Consider the following 18941-nt stretch of genomic DNA (forward strand, 5'->3'; position numbering starts at 1 on the left):
TAAGGGCAATCTTTTTCAGAATCAAAGTGGCCAGACAGCTTCCTGCAGTCCTATGATTATTATTTCTCCTACACATCTCTGAGGCATTTAGACTTAGGTCTGCTCAAAGAGCTTAGGGCTAAAAAAGGAAGTTAGCACATGACCTCTCTTATTGTTGTATTCTGCCATGGTGATCCTTAGAGTAGCAGGAAGGGCTTTGTACTATATTACACAGGCTAGAATTAGTAGACAGAAGGGGACATAGTTAAGGTGGAACAGTTGTCTGAGCTTTGAATTCTTTTGCTTTTTTAGGTTTTACTGCCTTGATGTAGTCTAAGTACAACTTGGTTTCAAGATATCTAATCATAGATTTTTTTCCCAGTTCTGTTCTCGTCTTATTTTTGACATACACATACAAGTACAAACAATTCTGTTAACCAATGAAAACTACAAGATTTTTGGTCCGAAGACCGAGAAAGTACAAAGGTCACAGTCAAAAAAGCTTTGAAAAGATTGACTTACCACTGGATTTAATTTCTCGGACATAATTACTAGGGAACCAGCCTGTTCTCCCATTTAATGTGCCTTCCCACCAGCCTCCTTCTTCAACTCTAGTGACATAAATGATGTCCCCTTTACAGACAGACAGTTCATCTTCATTAGTCTGCTTAAAGTTGAATCTCGCCTTTACTATCAACTGGTGACTTCCATTTTCCGTCATCTCCTGGAGAAACAAAAGTCACACCAGATTAGGCGCTCATCTCAGTGAGGCAGGGGCAGACATTCTATGAATTTAGGCAAATAAAGTAGGGTGACCAAGGATAAAACCTCAGGTCCATCTCAGTCTTGAGTTTTTAATTTAGGAACGGGCCTAACATGGGTAGGTCTTGGGGGAATGAGGGGAAGGGGATTAATAAAGCCCTCAAAATTGTAGGCAAACTTTTGCATTTGTGAGAATGTGTATTTTGGAGGGGGTCATAGCTTTTATTTCCTTCTCCCCCACCAATTATCTAAAGATATATATATATATATATTTTTTTTTTTTTTTTGGCCACGCCGCTCAGCTTGCGGGGATCTTAGTTCCCCGACCAGGGATCGAACCCAGGCCCCCTGCAGTGGAAGCTCGGAGTCCTAACCACTGGATTGCCAGGGAAGTCCCAAAAGATACTTATTTAAATGAGCCAGGAAACAAAGTAAAGTAATAAACTATCCCACTCTGCCTCTACCCAACACCCGAAGTCTTACATAATTCCGTGACCAAGATTAGGTACCAACCTCCTCTCATAAAATCTGCCTCCCCCTTCCAATTACTAAGAATATCTTAAATTGGCTAAGACTTATTCATATGCGAAGATCAAATATCCCACAGTTACCTAAGTCTGGAGTTCTTAACCTGTCACATGTCCCTTTGAGAAGCTGATAGCACAATAAGCCTTGACCCAAAACACAGACCAGTAAGTTCACACACACAGATTTTACAGACAATTTGAGAGGGCCCAAGGGTATGGAACCATAGAGTGCTCATCAGCTTCTGAAAGAGATCTGCAATCTCCAAAGATTAAGTGCTTTGGAAGTAATTAAAGTACTTTGGAAGTAATAGCTCTTGAGGGCTTAAAGCAAGTGGGTGGATTTTGACAAGGAATAAAGGTCTCAAAAGAGCAGAAGCTAGGGCGCTCCCTCCCAAATGAAAGCTCCCATGGGGGGGTGGGGGGGAGGGAGATGCAAGAGGGAAGAGATATGGGAACATATGTATATGTATAACTGATTCACTTTGTTGTGAAGCAGAAAATGGCACACCGTTGTAAAGCAATTATACTCCAATAAAGATGTAAAAAATGCAAAAAAAAAAGACCAAATGCAAAGATAACCGAGCTATCCCAATATAGGAGCTCGTCCTGGGCTCAAAAGGAATGCAAAGAGAAAAAGAAAATGACAGCGGCAATGATGAGAGCAAGTAATATACATTGATTGCCTTCTACGGGCCAGGCACTATTTAGTTCTCCTAATAAGCCCGGGGGAGACTGGGAAATAACAGCAAACTTCCCTCCGGAAGTCGCCCTAATGACTGACATTTGCATAGCATTCTCAGTTGCTCAGTTCTAGAAAGGGACAGGACTTTGGGGCTTCAACCCCGATTTTCAGACTCTCTGCCCCACATGCCTTTGATTTGTTCCCATGGGCCAGCCTGAACTGGGGCGAGGTTCCAAATTCGTTTTCTCACAACGCCCCAAACAACAGGATGGCTATGTCACCACCTATGGAGATGTAACCGAGATAGCAATCGAAGTTTACAAATTTTAAAACAGGCAGGGGGAATTGGGGACCAGACTTACCACTGGCTTTGACTGCCTTTGCAGCCCTGGAGCTGGGCTAGAAACTGCTCCCTGTGGGTTTGTCTGAGAGCTATTAGCAGCGCTAAGAGAAGAGGAACGTCCACATGGCCTTTCTGAGAGCTGATCTGTGAAAAGAGGAAAAGGCACCGTAAAGAGAACCCCTTGTGTCAGAAAAACATCTACAGCTTAATATTATCTTTCACGGGACATTATCAAAGGCAACCTAATCATAATTCTAACTGCTCTATGATGAACATGCCGAGCTTATTTCATTCCCCCCCCCCCCGCCTCCCTTTTTGGTGACCAACTTCTTTTCTTAACCTTACTGGCCATTGCTCTCCAGTAGAATGAAAAACAGCGACAGAACCACATTTTCTCTTAACCCATTTCCCTACAACTCTTCCCTCCTTGAACCCGTTGCAAGAGTATGCCCTGTTAGCCCAGGCAGAACTATATTGGGTACCAAACAGCTGTTTGTGGCTCTTATTACTTTGAAATATTTCAAATTTCTCGCTTTGTTTTTTGGCCTATAACTGAGTGGTTCTTTTCTTCCTCACATGGAACAGTCTGTGTGGCACATATAATGTAAAATCCCTCTTATGCCTGGGGGAAGGGGTGAGGAGAATGAGAATGAGAGAGAATGTGTGTTTGAGAAAGATGCAATCTTGATACTGGAATTATTTTTTTAAAAAAATCAAACTCAAGAGTCTTCTCTTCCTTGAAACCTTGCGAAATTCAATCAGCCCGGCGCTGAGCTGGGTGTTTTCAGTATGGCGAGAGCCGTACTAAAGGGAGGAGCTGGCTTCCTGACAAATTCAAATGAGGGTTCTTTTCCTCTCCATTTATTTTTAAAAGATATAAACTGCAAAAGTCTAAAGCCCAAACATTCCCGAGGCGACAAGCTCAGTATCCAAGTAATTTCCTTGATGCTGTGGGTTTTAACTTTCACCTCCTTGTATTTTATAAATATCTGTGGCAAGGGAAGAGACTGGAAAACTTGCTAGGAGAGTTTGGCAAAGGAACATATAATTTGTATGGCATAATGTTCGAATTATCCGATCCTCCCTGCCCAGAACTGGAGAGTTGTCATGTGTGTTAAATATAGTTACTTGAATTAGCTGTACTTTCTGCTATACGCCTTGCAATAGCTCCAAAGCATTTTCTTCCAGAGAGCAAAAGAACAACTTCAGAGAAGTATTTTTACATTTATTGCTATTATATACAGCTCTTTTGACTAAAACTATAATTACTTGATAGCTTCCTAGATGCTCCAGCCTATTTGGCACTTGATTATGTTGTCTGTTCTTGTTCTCTCGTTGTTTCACGTGGGTAAGTTGAGTCTCCCTAAATAGACGGTAATTTTCTCCAGGGCAGGGACCAAGTCTTACACTTCCTTTGTAGCACCTGGCAGTGCTGGGCACACAGCCTGTTGACTCTCTAACGGTTTGAGCATCAGGACCCATGATGGAGCATCAGGGCTCTGGAGTCAGTCAGATGTGGGTCTGAATCCCAGGTCTGCTGCTTACTTTCTACTTGGGCCACTATGGGCCTGACTTTCCTTATCTGTAATACGGACCTAATACTAACAGGTCCCAGGCTTGTTTCAAAGATTGAATGAGACCACCGATGGCTTTTAGGACAGCAGAGACCCATGGTAAGGGCTCAACACATTTTAACTATGGTTATTACTGCCCAGCTGTAGGTAAGATACTATATCACGGAAGGAATGAAGTTATACTTTAAGGTTGTCATCATCTGCTTCGCATTCACTAGGATTTATATTTCATTCCGCCAACGTGATGCATACTAAACATTTAAATAAATGATGTTCTTTTCACTCACTATGAACCTGAGGTTTCATTTCCAGCGCAAGGTTACTGAAGGGTTCCTTAACATGGACAAAGGCATACAGAAAACTATGAGAAAAAATATGTCTCTGGCGGAGAAAGGGAAGTAACGGCTGCATTTTGTAAACTTTATGAAAAAGGGAACTGATATTTTTTCCTTTTTATTTTCTGTCTTGTTATACTCCACTGCCTATTCAATAGCTTTGAATGAAATTGTTTCTTGGTTCTTATTATATTAAGGGCATTAGAATAACCTCTGTGACAGTTATGTTTAAATCCTAAACTATGACAGATTAAAGTATCTGGCACCCATCAGGGTTTCTTTAGGGGGAGGAGAGAAATCTGCCCCAATCGCACAATCCTGGCCATAGATAGTTGGCTCCTAGGGTAATCAGAGACATGTGAACCCAAATGTGTCACCCAGAACCCATCTGTCCCAAGCCCTGCTTACCTTCTGTTGCTTTGCTGACAGCTAAAAGAGTGCTCAGAACCTTGGAGAAATTGACCCCTGCATGAAGGTCATCAGGATCAAATACCTATGAGAAAGGAAATTGAAACTGTTAAGACACTGTAAGTATTCAACTCAACAAACCAAACTATCAGAAGGCCACTTCCTCTAGCTCTCAGGAGAAAAAAAAATGTAAAAGCCAAGACCCAAACCTCTGTATACCTTTGGGGGAGAAATGAAAGCAGCAGCTGAGCTGCCTAATGACATGTGGCAGGCCATCAGTGAGTCAGAGAGAAGCAGTAATGGGAAATGAGAGCCACGCCGAGGCCAGGGCCCACTAGGAAATGCACAGGCCTGCTCTTCTGACCTGAGCCCATCAATACTCTCAGCCCAGTTACTGGAAACTGTGCTGGGTTACAGTCAATGCCCATCACCTACAGAAGGAGGGGAAGCCTTTGTAACACACTTTCCTCTGTACAGTTTATTCACTGTTGTCAGCCAGGGCACTGTCTGCAGGGCTTTCCTCTCTGCAGCCCATCCTCCCCAAGGCCACCCACTGGGTCCCAACTCCATGTCGCCCAACTTTCTGCCCAGGCCTGCCTCTTGCTCCCAGCCTCAATGCCCGGTTTCTGCCCCTTGACCTTGCCCCTCTCAGCTCATCTTCATGGATTTGACCCTTGGGTGGCCTAAGCCTATAGGTTCTTCCTGGCCTTAGGTGACTATTCCAGATATGATCTCTGACCTTCCTGGTATTGCTCAACTGCCAGCAGCAAAACATTAAAGAAATACAATATTTCACTTGGCCTGTCGCAACCACCATTCTGATATCCCACTGTCCCTAGGGAAGATACCAAGCAGTTGTTATTTGAAAGACAATTGTTAATTTAGAAATGTATTCAGGGCTTCCCTGGTGGCGCAGTGGTTAAAAATCCACCTGCCAATGCAGGGGACACAGGTTCGAGCCCTGGTCCGGGAAGATCCCACATGCCGCGGAACGACTAAGCCCATGTGCCACAACTACTGAGCCTGCACTCTAGAGCCCGCGAGCCACAACGACTGAGCCCACATGCCACAACTACTGAAGCCCGCACACCTAGAGCCCGTGCTCCCAACAAGAGAAGCCACTGCAATGAGAAGCCTGCGCACCGCAACGAGAGTAGCCCCTGCTCACCAAACCAGAGAAAAGCCCACGTGCAGCAATGAAGACCCAACGCAGCCAAAAATAAAATAAATAAAATAAAAATAAATAAATTAAAAAAATAAAATAAAATGTATTCAATATCTTGTAATAACCTGTAACGGAAAAGAATCTGAAAAAGAATAGATATATAGATATAAAACTGAATCACTTTGCTGTACACCTGAAACACTGTGAATCAACTCTATTTCAGTAAAAAAAATTAAAATTTTTAAAAATATAAAAATTAAAATGTATTCATTGTTTTAAAATGTATGGAGGTGTCTTCTAGTCTCATAAACGTGTATTTGAATCGAGAAGTATGCTCAAGCACAGGCACAACCTATTAATCTGCCAGCCAATGATGCCAATCTATATATATCTATAGGTAGCCCGACGCCCACCTTCTGGATGGAAACACACCTTCAAAAAACATTTCATTCCAGGATGTCTAGAAGTTTGCACCCTTTTTTTTCCCCAACGTGGTGATGGGAATAAAATGTACCTTTGCACGTTGGACATGGTTGGTAATGAGCCTAGGATTTTGAAGGATCTGTCTTCCCGTCAGGTAGAGACATTTGTTCCATATCTAATCCTCATGTTTTCTGGGAGCCGCGTCAAGACCCAATTTTATCTTTTTTGTGTACATATTCTAGAAGACCTAAAATCGGTCTCTCAAATGAAAATATAGAGTGTCGGGGCTTCCCTGGTGGCGCAGTGGTTGAGAGTCCGCCTGCCGATGCAGGGGACACGGGTTCGTGCCCCGGTCCAGGAAGATCCCACATGCCACGGAGCAGCTGGGCCTGTGAGCCATGGCCACTGAGCCTGCGCGTCCGGAGCCTGTGCTCCACAACGGGAGAGGCCACAACAGTGAGAGGCCCGCGTACCACAAAAAAAAAAGAAAGAAAATATACAGTATCTATTTTTTTTCAAATTTGAGGGGGCATCAGTATAAACAATATATGCAAATGTGTGCCCCTTCTGAGACTTAGAACTCTTTTTTTTTAATTTTTTTTAATTTTTGGCCGTGTTGGGTCTTTGTTGCCGCACGAGGGCTTTCTCTATTTGCGGCGAGCGGGGGCTGCTCTTGGTTGCGGTGCACAGGCTCTAGGCACGCACAGGCTTCAGTAGTTGTGGCACACGGGCTTCAGTAGTTGTGGCACATGGGCTTCAGTAGTTGTGGCTCGCAGGCTCTAGAGTGCAGGCTCAGTAGTTGTGGCGCACGGGCTTAGTTGTTCCGCAGCATGTGGGATCTTCCCGGACCAGGGCTCGAACCCGTGTCCCCTGCATTGGCAGGCGGATTCTTAACCACTGCGCCACCAGGGAAGTCCCCACACTCTTTATTCATTTAATCAATGAATGTTTTGCATTCAAACTTAAAATGACTGAAGAGCCCAATCACATCTAAAAATGAAACACTAATACACTTCTAGCAAAGGGGGAATGTCGATATTACTAAAGAGTTAAATGACACTACGATCCAAATATGTTCCTGAATGCTACAGTCTAAAATGCAAACGTTGGACTTCCCTGGTGTTCAGTTGTATTGGTACTTGGCTGAATTTGAGAACAAATAAACTGATCAGAAAATGAACCGTGCATCAACAAGAGGCACTGTGTCTGCTTGAGGGAAGTTGCCTGCACTATACACAGTTCCCTTTATAGAAAACCTCAATACACTAGAATTTACCCACAGATGCTGTAGTGAAGCACTCGGAACTCCATAGGAAGAAGTTGGAAGAGGCCTCTCGGGACCAGCAGAGAAGGCAATGCCTGAGGGTTATGATTTCCAAGCAGATGGAAGGTTAGATAGAACCATGAATGCCCTCGACGGCACTGCACCCTCACGAGCCTCACATGGAACAGTACCGAACATTCCACCCCAGACCTTTCTTCCATGCACTTGAGATTGGTCACCTACTAAAATAGAAATATTATTTGGAGGGAGTGCAATACTTTCAGCTGTTATCAGTCTTTTACATCTTAGTGGAAACGAGAGGTGTGAGACCAAGTTTAGAGATGACGATGTGGAGAAAAACTAAGGGCACTGGCGCCCAACTGGGAAAAAGCAAGGGAGATTCCCCCAGCATGGAGAGGGTGCGGGCAGAGCAAAGAGAAGTAGATTCCAATACAAGCCACTTGCCTAGGCCTAATCCCAGCCATTTATATGTGCAAAATGGAGAACCAATTCCCCTTTTCTATCTGCAAAGCAGTGGGATGGTTAAAAGGTGATGCAAATTTGTACTTTGACCCCGTTATGCGATTTCACAATACAAAGTCCCGATGCCACTCATCTCCCTATACTCTGTGCAAGCCTCACTCGCCTGTTTAGTGTCTCTGGTATGAAACTGAGTCCCAGATTAGCTGAACTTTCTTGATTCCTATTTTGGTGCAGAAATTAGCTGCTCGGTTCCAGTTGGATCTGTGAAGGTCAGATGAACAGCAGGATTCCCTCCCTCCATTTACCACTACTGTGAGGCAGACAGGTAAGAAAGGATTGCTTCTTAGACTACAGCTCGATGGTTTCAAGGTCCCACGCCTGCAATGGGATGAGGCAAGGTTCAAGAATAACAACGACAAAAAAACATTTACTTTACGCTGGGTAAGCAATAGGAGAGACAAGGATTAAAGTTCATTCAAGATTTTTTTTTAAGTATTTACATAGAGCCAGCCTAAGGTCTAATCCTACATCGGCAGCTGAAATCAGACAAGGCATTTCATTTTTAAACGTATCCCCACATTTTTCCATTTTGGAGATCCACAATGACAGCAAAACCTATTTTCCATCCACTAAACACCAGGTGTTAATTCTGAACCATTGGGGATCTGCCAGTATAAACTGCACAGAAGTTAATATTTATATGGCTTTACAAATAGATCCTTTCTGGAGGAGTTTTCAGTTTCAACATGTATGCTATTTTATGACATTTTCCCTAAACTGAGAAAAGCAAGGAAGCACAGGAGAAGACACTCCCCCCAGCCACTTGGTAGTCCTACAGCTACGATTTCTTGACTTACCAAGCCGTTGCTATGCGCTATATGCTGACACCATGCTTGGAGTCTTCATTGCCCTTGATTCTCTGAACAAGCCTATAATGTGTGTACAATTATTTCCCCCATTTTATAGATAAGTAAACAGTGACTCAGAGTAAGCAGTTAAGTCACAAAGCAAGAAAGTGATGGAACCAATAAAAATACACAAGAAAGTGCTCCAAGAGGCATCTTAGCCCTGTATGCCCATTTCATGTTTTCATAAGACATGAAAAAGATGAGAAAGAAATCTGTGAGTTTGTACACAAAAAGAAATCCCTTGCTGCTGTCGCTATGAAATCCCTTGCAGCATCTGTACCATATGCAGTAAGTTTGTTACAACCTCTAAGATGACTTAATTCAACTAATTGTGACAAAGAGAAAATGGCCTATATGAGAAGACTGTCTCCCCAGGGGCTTTGCCTAACTCATGTGCTTTCCTTCTCATTTCAAGGGGCAGCCCTGACCCAGCAGGCATCTGGTCATGTTTGCCAGAAGGGGGTTAGGGCTGCTCTGAGTTACTTCTATTTGTTCATCTGGTTCCATCGTCCACATAAGTGAGGTGTTAGCTGGGGGTGGGGGGTGCAGGGGGAGGGCGGCATCCAGCCCATGGTTATAGGACCAAGTGAAACCATTTCTCGGCATCATGCTCTCAGCACCTGAGGTAACCAGTCACGGCCCCAGCCACATCCTTGTTAAGAGAAGAAGCCATACCGTATGCTAGTTCAGATACCTAGTGATGGGTGACGCCTGTGATGCCTCTAATGTCATGTGGCTTCAGTACCATTCAGTGAACTTCATTTAAAGTTAATATAGGGTTTGAAGTGATCACAATAGGCTCCATCACTCAACTATTAAAGTCTAATCAACTGCAAAGCAAGTGATTCAGTGGGACCACATGGACATAGCTTATGTTTCAGGCCCATTTTTAAAAAAAAATTCCAAATATTTCAGGAACATTCCATCTCTTCCTTGTTCTTACTGAATAAGATCTTAAATTAACTTAGCCCGTCTTGAATCACATTCTCTTATCCTCACAGCTGAGCACGCTGCCTCTGTTAACCCCTGAACTTGGGAGGAAATGTCATTACGTTGTGCGACAGAGAAGCAAATCTGAGCTGCTTAGTCATATTTCACCGGGTGGCAGTGCTCCTGGCTCTGTGGACATGACCTGGGATGCTTCCACTCAGCTCCTACTAAAAGCAGCCACCAAGTCAGCAACAAATAATGCTCTCAGCTCAGAAGCTGGACTCAATTCGTCACTGGTATTCCACTTACTAGAATACAGTGGATGGCATGTGTACCCTGCCTGGTTTTAAATAATAACTGTTTCGATTTGATATGGAGTAAACCCTGCTCTCTACTTCTCTCTTATTTCCTTCCTTTCTCTCCATTTCAGCAATTTAGGGAACAAGATGTGACTTATGCATGTAGTTGCAATAACATCAGTATACTGAAAAGAGCCCTGATGTGAGGGTCAGGAGACCTTGACTCCATCCCAGATTTGTCACTGCCGAGCAGTCGTGAGGACCTAAGGAAAGCAACACTACTTTCTTTGTGGCTCTGTTTCGCATCAGGACAGTGAGAGATGTCTTTGACCAAAGGAGCACAGGAAAAGGCCTGCTGGTCCATCATCTGAATAGGGGCTCCCAAAGGCAGCATCTCGGCGGGTCTCCAGGGTCCAGAATCTGGCCTTCAGTTCTCAAGGCTCTTGAAAATGGACTTATATTAACCACATTCACAAAAGGCCAATGCATAAGCCAAAATGCCAATTTACTAATTAAAAAAAAAAAGAACCATGAAGAGGATTGGATACTCCCATTTTATGGGCCAGATCACTCTCTCCCAATAGAGAAATCTACACAGTAAGCCAAATTACAATTAGAAATTTGCTGGATAAAACAGAATCAAAGCAAAGGGAGTCTGGGGTATCACGGCCTAACATAATTATTACCTGTTTAGAGTTGATTTTTTCAAAATGTCATTTTTTTTACATCTTTATTGGAATATAATTGCTTTACAATGGTGTGTTAGTTTCTGCTTTATAACAAAGTGAATCAGTTATACATATACATATGTTCCCATATCTCTTCCCTCTTGCATCTCCCTCCCTCCCACCCTCCCTATCCCACCCCTCTAGGTGGTCACAAAGCACCGAGCTGATCTCCCTGTGCTATGCGGCTGCTTCCCACTAGCGATCTATTTTACGTTTGGTAGTGTATATATGTCCATGCCTCTCGCTCGCTTTGTCACAGCTTACCCTTCCCCCTCCCCATATCCTCAAGTCCATTCTCTAGTAGGTCTGTGTCTTTATTCCTGTCTTACCCCTAGGTTCTTCATGACATTTTTTTTCTTAAATTCCATATATATGTGTTAGCATACGGTATGTGTCTTTCTCTTTCTGACTTACTTCACTCTGCAGGACAGACTCTAGGTCCATCCACCTCATTACAAATAGCTCAATTTCATTTCTTTTTATGGCTGAGTAATATTCCATTGTATATATGTGCCACATCTTTATCCATTCATCCAATGATGGACACTTAGGTTGTTTCCATCTCCGGGCTATTGTAAATAGAGCTGCAATGAACAGTTTGGTACATGACTCTTTTTGAATTATGGTTTTCTCAGGGTATATGCCCAGTAGTGGGATTCCTGGGTCATATGGTAGTTCTATTTGTAGTTTTTTAAGGAACCTCCATAGTGGCTGTACCAATTCACATTCCCACCAGCAGTGCAAGAGGGTTCCCTTTTCTCCACACCCTCTCCAGCATTTATTATTTCTAGATTTTTTGATGATGGCCATTCTGACTGGTGTGAGATGATATCTCATTGTAGTTTTGATTTGCATTTCTCTAATGATTAATGATGTTGAGCATTCTTTCATGTGTTTGTTGGCAATCTGTATATCTTCTTTGGAGAAGTGTCTATTTAGGTCTTCTGCCCATTTTGGGATTGGGTTGTTTGGTTTTTTGTTTTTGAGCTGCATGAGCTGCTTGTAAATTTTGGAGATTAATCCTTTGTCAGTTGCTTCATTTGCAAATATTTTCTCCCATTCTGAGGGTTGTCTTTTGATCTTGTTTATGGTTTCCTTTGCTGTGCAAAAGCTTTGAAGTTTCATTAGGTCCCATTTGTTTATTTTTGTTTTTATTTCCATTTCTCTAGGAGGTGGGTCAAAAAGGATCTTACTGTGATTTATGTCATAGAGTGTTCTGCCTATGTTTTCCTCTAAGAGTTTGATAGTTTCTGGCCTTACATTTAGGTCTTTAATCCATTTTGAGCTTATTTTTGTGTACGGTGTTAGGGAGTGATCAAATCTCATACTTTTACATGTACCTGTCCAGTTTGTCCAGCACCACTTATTGAAGAGCCTGTCCTTTCTCCACTGTACATTCCTGCCTCCTTTATCAAAGATAAAGTGACCATATGTGCGTGGGTTTATCTCTGGGCTTTCTATCCTGTTCCATTGATCTATCTTTCTGTTTTTGTGCCAGTACCATACTGTCTTGATTACTGTAGCTTTGTAGTATAGTCTGAAGTCAGGGAGCCTGATTCCTCCAGCTCCGTTTTTCGTTCTCAAGATTGCTTTGGCTGTTCGGGGTCTTTTGTGTTTCCATACAAATTGTGAAATTTTTTTTTCTAGTTCTGTGAAAAATGCCAGTGGTAGTTTGATAGGGATTGCATTGAATCTGTAGATTGCTTTGGGTAGTAGAGTCATTTTCACAATGTTGATTCTTCCAATCCAAGAACATGGTATGTCTCTCAAAATGTCATTTTTTAAATGGCCTATATATAAATTCGGGCTTTAACTTGCCACCACTGCCTCGTGGGACTCGAACTGCAATTGTGGACAGCTTTGACCATCTATGTCCTTTTGTCTCTGTGGATTTATATAGAGTCACTTTAGATAATTAATACGGGCTTCTAGATGACTTGGACCTCATCTCATCCACAGCTAGGAAGTCAAGCTCCCCAGAGCTCCTGTAATAGGAGCAAAGACCTGAGCGTAATTGTCACTGCTCACACCTCATCGAGAAGTCCCCAAATCCACTCCGGGATGGCTTCCTCAGCATCACTGACATCAACGTATCCCACCTTATGATCGCCATTCTTCCTTGTTAGCACTCACCTAGGGCAAAAACCGCTTTCTCCACAACAGAGATTTATCCTCAGTTGAGTAGCAAGTGTTGAGGAAAGTGGCGAATGAATGAGGAATGATACAGGCATCTTGGTGGGGATGGTCCCAGGATTAAAAAGAGAAAGAACAACTGGCTTTGGATAATCTCACCGAAAAGAGAGTAGGCACGAAGGAAAGTGAAAGATGAAATCTCTCTTGTCAATAGCGTTTGCCAAGCCAAGGGTGGGAAGCCAGAGGCTTAGAACCAGCTGCCTCTCAGCCCGCTGGCCGCTGTGGCCCTCCCCCTGACCCTCCTCCTGTGCCTCTGTCACTAGAGCCACACTGGCTGCCAGTTTTGAGGGATGCGGGCGGATGGGTGATGCCCCAGCTGCTGGAGCATCTGTGCACCAGAGCTGGGGGTGTCCTTCCCAAGCCTCAAGCCACCACCACGTCGGAGAAGGGGACTTACTTCTTAGTTGTGAAAATTGGAATGAGGAACACATTTTCCAAGGGACATAGTGTCACCTGCGCCACTTAGTCTCTATGACATCCACAGTTCAGCCACATTAGTTATTAAACTAGCCGCTGTGGGCCAGCCAGAAAACAGAATCACCACGTAGCACCTTGTTTCTATGGGAAAATGTGTTCTGTGTTCCTAACAATAACTTAAAAACAAATATTTGGAAAATAATCCATTTTTATACTGAAGAATGCCTGAACATGGGGTCCCAGATCAACGTCCTCATCCTTATATTTCTTCCTTGTCCTTTCACGTAAAGGAGGAATTTAAAAAGGAGGAATTAAAAAGAAAAAAAATACCCTAGACACTCCGAGTACTATTTATTTTGGAACTCCCCGTGATGAATCCAGTGACACGTGTGAAGACCATGAAAATAAGCTCAGAAAGTGTAACAGCCGACAGTTCCTGACTGTTTAACCGTCCAGGCGGTTAAGGAGGAGACTCTCCTGTGAAGATAGGGTTCCTGCAGCCCCTGTTTTCCTAGGAGCCTCCTGCGATTTAGGGTTGGAGCCCGAGAACCTAGCAGAAGCAGCTGCTTCGGGACAACTTCATGCACAGGAGAGACTGGTGTTAAATGAGCCCTACCCAAAGCTGAGGGAGGGAGGAGGGCAATGAGCACAGGAGCCCCTCCTCCAGCGGTCTCATCCGCTGCCTTCCTTAAAGTCCTCCACTGACTCACCCTCACCTCTCTTTCTTCTGAACAGCTACAGCCTTGCAGTCTGGGTAGATGCTGTAATATTCTGTATTTATTCTGTGAGGGTTAAGATTAGCCCTGGCTTTCCCATTGGAAAGCCAACTGTTTGCAGTGCAAAGGGTCCCTCAGCCCTGGTCCAGCATTCAACACATGAGACACTCGATAAATAGTCATTCATTGGTGGCTTGACGGAATGGACTGTCAGAGAAACTTAAATATAAATTGCACCTAGAATGTAAGCCCCACGAAGCCAGTTCTTTCCAACCTTTTTCACGGCTGGATCCTCAACGTCTAGAAGAGTGCCTGTCACATAGTTGGTGCTCGATAAATGTTTGATGAGTTAATGAAAGTTTAGAAGCTCTCCCCAATTGGTGATTAATTATAATTGAGGAAAAGGCATTGCCGAAATTATAGTAAAGGCAAAAAGAAATATCATTAAGGAAGAAAAAAATCCATTTCCATGTGACTTTTCAGGAAACATCTGTTATCTAAAATAATATACACCTGTGCTCATCTGCAAACTGAAGCCCTGTGACCATGACATGACCAAAGATGCTTCAAACTCCATGGTGGTGGATTTCATTAACTCGTCTGCCAATGCGATTACTGGCGTGTCCCAGGTAGTACAGGTTCCTTTAAATCTCCTCCCAAAGCACCATGATGTGAGCACTATAGAGAAGGGACACTGGAAAGAACTGGGAGATGTTACTGTTTGGCTGGGCTGGGCTATCTTTTTTTTTTTCACTGTTTATTGTAAAATAGCTTAAATGACAGCCACTAAGAGCCACATTCACCTGTTCATCCCTTGCTCTAAAAGAGGCTCTGAGTCCCAGCAGGGCACATGGGATGTGGCAAAACACGGCAAAGTAACCCACGAGAAGTAAGGAGAGGTGATAGGCAATTGGCAAGACTACGAATCACACACCTGAAGTCCCTCTTCCACCAGCTAATCCGGGTGGGAAGGATGTTGTACCAAAGTTTCTCCCACTTTCTTTCCTTCAAGATCACCTTCAACCATTCATTCGGCAAAGACTTTTGGCGCACTTTGCTTACGTCTCTATGTGAGTCACTTTTTCAAGCCTGCCCTTTTCAGAGATGTCCATCAATGCCTAACAGACATCAATCAACCAATTAATTAACTAATTAATTAATTAACTAATTAATTTTCCTCCACCTGACCCCAAACAGGATCTGTGCCTAGGAAACCATCCAAACACAGGAAGGTGGGTGCTCGGGAGCTCAGATAGCCAAGCCATCAGGAATGGTGCTTTCAGTTAAAATTCACGTCTCTCAGCCTAAGGTAACCCAGCCTATAACTGCCTACAAGGTCAAGTCCACGCTCTTCGAGCCAGCATTCAAAGTCCTTCTCAAGCTGGTCCCACAACTAGCAAGCCCATCGTTTCTCATCATCACCTCTTTGTATGCCCCAGAATCCTTTGCTTCCTTCACCGTGCCTCTCTCTGCTATGCACACTTCTCCTTATGAAAAAGTTCCCTCAACCGTCTGAATCCTAGCAGTCCTTAGGAGCCCATCCTCCATCACTCTCTTCCATGGGGTCTTCCCCCAACACTACACCTCAGTACACAAAGGGCTTCTCTTTCTCGCAACTCTGTATTATGCTCTAGATTCTGGAAGCTTGGCTACCTAGCCATCCACTTCTACATGCTGCGAAACTCCACTATTTCCCATACACATGCTGCCTTTTTCCACAATTCTCAGTACTCACCATGTAGACAGTGCACAAGCACTTGCTGATTATTCCTCTTTCCTTTCAACCAAAAACTTAAGCAGCTATTTCTTCCACCAGAAACACCTGTCCTTTGGTCATACCTTCCCCAGAAGGAAAGACAGGAGAAGGTAATTTTTTCCTGGTAGAACTTGATAAATCAGGCCTCATATATTTTCCATCACTTGGGAAGATAGATGCTTCTTTTTGAAGAATATGATTGAGAGAAGCAAAGAAAGCTGGCAAAGCATTTACCTCACCCAAAGGAAGTGAAGTTACTACCTGGGATCATTTGGAAGAATCAAAGTTACGGAGTCCTGGATGTGCAAATCTCACACGTGGACAGCCCAGTGAAATCGAGAGAGTTCGGGTAACATAAGGAATAAGAAGAGACCTGAGCACTGGAAAGGCAGAGAAGGTCTTCCAAATGACACTGTGGCACCTAATCTCTCATACCTTTCTTTTTTTTTTTAACTTTTAAAAACATGAAACAGGTGCTCCAGCTTGACATAAAGAAAGTGAGTAATACTGTATTAGGAAGGACCCAGCTTTCTTTTTAGCCTTATTTTCATCCACTAAAGAGTCATTTCTATGAATAAAGTCAGCTGTTGATAATGTACATATAGACTGTTAGATATGCAATCTATCTAAAATAAATTTTTAAAAATTCATTACCCATTCAACAAATATTTACTGAACACCTGGTATATGCCAGGCACTAATACATAAATTTGTTTTAAGATAAGAAATAAAAAGGATGCTATATAAAATCTAGCAAATAAAATCACCCACAAGTATACCAACTGTCAAACGTTGTTTTTCATTCTGTTCTCTTTGCTTGAAGATGATTTTTTTAATCCCCAATCAGGATTTTCCCCAATCCATCCCCAAATACCAGCGTATCATCAAATAATGCAAACTGGTCATTTTACAGTAAAAATGCTGGTTTACACCTATCACAACACACATTTCTCCAAAGAAGTGGCTAAATTTCTTTTGTTAGTAAAATACCGCATTCTCTTGGTTTGCATACATTTCTCAGAAATTATTGGTAAGTAGCCCCAGTTTGCTGGAAACCTAGCCATGAAGAACAGACAAATTACAAGACAGAATGTTCCTCAGTGTTGAGACCTGCTTCACAGGCCGGGCTCTTCATAAAAGCTGTTAAGAGCTTGACCCCTTCGAGATGCCTCTTAAAGTAATGTCCATGTGTTTCCAAAGCATGAGGAAACCTGTATGTTATTGTCTAGGGTGAGACAAGTCCTTATAACACTTTCACTCACTGCTTTGCAAACTGCTGCATTTCCTCCCACCTTAATTTAATTCCTTCTCTTCCCTATTGCCCTATTCAATCCCTCAATTGACATGTCTGATCTCTGTAATAATATTCAAGTCCCCAAGAAAGTATAAAGCTGGGATTTTACTCTCTTTCTGTAAGCAGAACTAAGTTAGGAAGGTAAATCTTCTGCCAAGAAGTCAATAAAAATGACACGTGGCTATTATGTCATCTGGGGTGATCCACATCTCTGAACCCACACACCCCTCTGTGTGGAAGGGTCCAGTTTGCCAGGGTATGACAAAGCGGGGAGCTAATTAGACAGATGTCTGGTGTTGTAAGTCCATCTTCCAGATGACAACAGAGGAAGTGGCAATGCAGATATGGAGCAGCTTCTGGACTGAGTGGACATACACTTCCTCTAAAAACGTAGGTAAGCAAAGGCCCTAAGCAATAGGCAAGTGCGCTCACTCTTCTTCATTTGCAATTCAAAGGCCAGACCTTGTACTTCCTTTTGGTACTAACCCCAAGGTCATCATGTTGTGCTGGCAATGTCTTCACCTCTCAGATTGATCCTGGGGGGGTCGCCTCAGTGATAACGTATGACCAAATTAGAATGGGGCTGGAGTAGGGGAGAGTGGCCAAGATTGTGTGGTTTGAAAAAAGGGCTGTATTGTGCTCTGTTGCCCCCAGAAACAGCCTGGATTAGAATCAACATTAAAACCAAATTAAAGGGGTTTCCCTGGTGGTGCAATGGCTAAGAATCTGTCTGCCAGTGCAGGGGACACAGGTTTGATCCCTAGTCCGGGAAGATCCCACATGCCGCGGACCAACTAAGCCCGTGCGTGTGCCACGACTACTGAGCCTGTGATCTGGAGCCTGTGAGCCACAACTACTGAGCCCACGTGCTGCAATACTGAAGCCCGTGTGCCTAGAGCCCGTGCTCTGCAGTGAGAGAAGCCACCGCAATGAGAAGTCCGCGCACCGCAATGAAGAGTAGCCCCTGCTCGCCGCAACTAGAGAAAGCCCGCGCACAGCAACGAAGAACCAACGCAGCCAAAAATAAATTAATTAATAAATAAATTTAATTTAAAAAAACAAATTAGAGTTGAGTTAGATTTAAAACAAGATAACTTTGACACCTCCCATCAGGAAGATTCAATTGATCAAATTTTGCAATAAAATGCCTTCCTTTTGGTATTATCAGCATACATTCAATCCAATTCAGAAACTATATTTTTCCCTTTTAAGTATTACATACCGTGGGGGGGGGGGGTTGTTTCTTTTTGTTTTGTTTTTGTAGAGGCAACTGATTTTTTTTTTTTTTTTTTTTTTTTTTTTTTTGCGGTACGCAGGCCTCTCACTGTTGTGGCCTCTCCCGTTGCAGAGCACAGCCTCCGGATGCGCAGGCTCAGCGGCCATGGCTCACGGGCCCAGCCGCTCCGCGGCATGTGGGATCTTCCCGGACCGGGGCACGAACCCGTGTCCCCTGCATCGGCAGGCGGACTCTCAACCACTGCGCCACCAGGGAAGCCTGAGGCGATTGATTTTTATTTTCTCCCCTCGACTATGCCCAAATCAACAGGTTTATTACTTATTTCCTGGGAGCAAGGGGGAAAGTTTTTGTCAGTCATAACCAAAAACAAAAAACCATTTGTTGAATTGTTTAATTCAACTAAATCAGGAAGCATCTTGCTCTGGGGTGGATTTTTAAATTTCAAGCTATCGTAATTACAAAACAAATGCATTTGTTTTAAAAGACACACCAACTATTTCATCCAGGTAAACAACAGA

General features: G+C 43.3%; 1 protein-coding gene across 8 annotated transcripts in view; it reads right to left on the reverse strand.

Moving 5' to 3' along the window:
• Window positions 1-18941, reverse strand: part of ARHGEF6 (Rac/Cdc42 guanine nucleotide exchange factor 6) — a 165898-nt gene that overhangs the window by 130335 nt on the left and 16622 nt on the right. For all 8 annotated transcript variants that reach the window (XM_060292531.1, XM_030845013.3, XM_070044698.1 and 5 more), the window contains 3 exons: window positions 4611-4695; window positions 2313-2437; window positions 502-703 (listed from right to left, as the gene is read on the reverse strand). In XM_060292531.1, coding sequence (XP_060148514.1) covers window positions 502-703; window positions 2313-2437; window positions 4611-4695 — 412 coding nt within the window. The remainder of the gene's footprint in view (window positions 1-501; window positions 704-2312; window positions 2438-4610; window positions 4696-18941) is intronic.

The sequence above is a fragment of the Globicephala melas genome, chromosome X, assembly GCF_963455315.2.
Source record: "Globicephala melas chromosome X, mGloMel1.2, whole genome shotgun sequence".
Lineage (NCBI taxonomy): Eukaryota > Metazoa > Chordata > Mammalia > Artiodactyla > Delphinidae > Globicephala > Globicephala melas.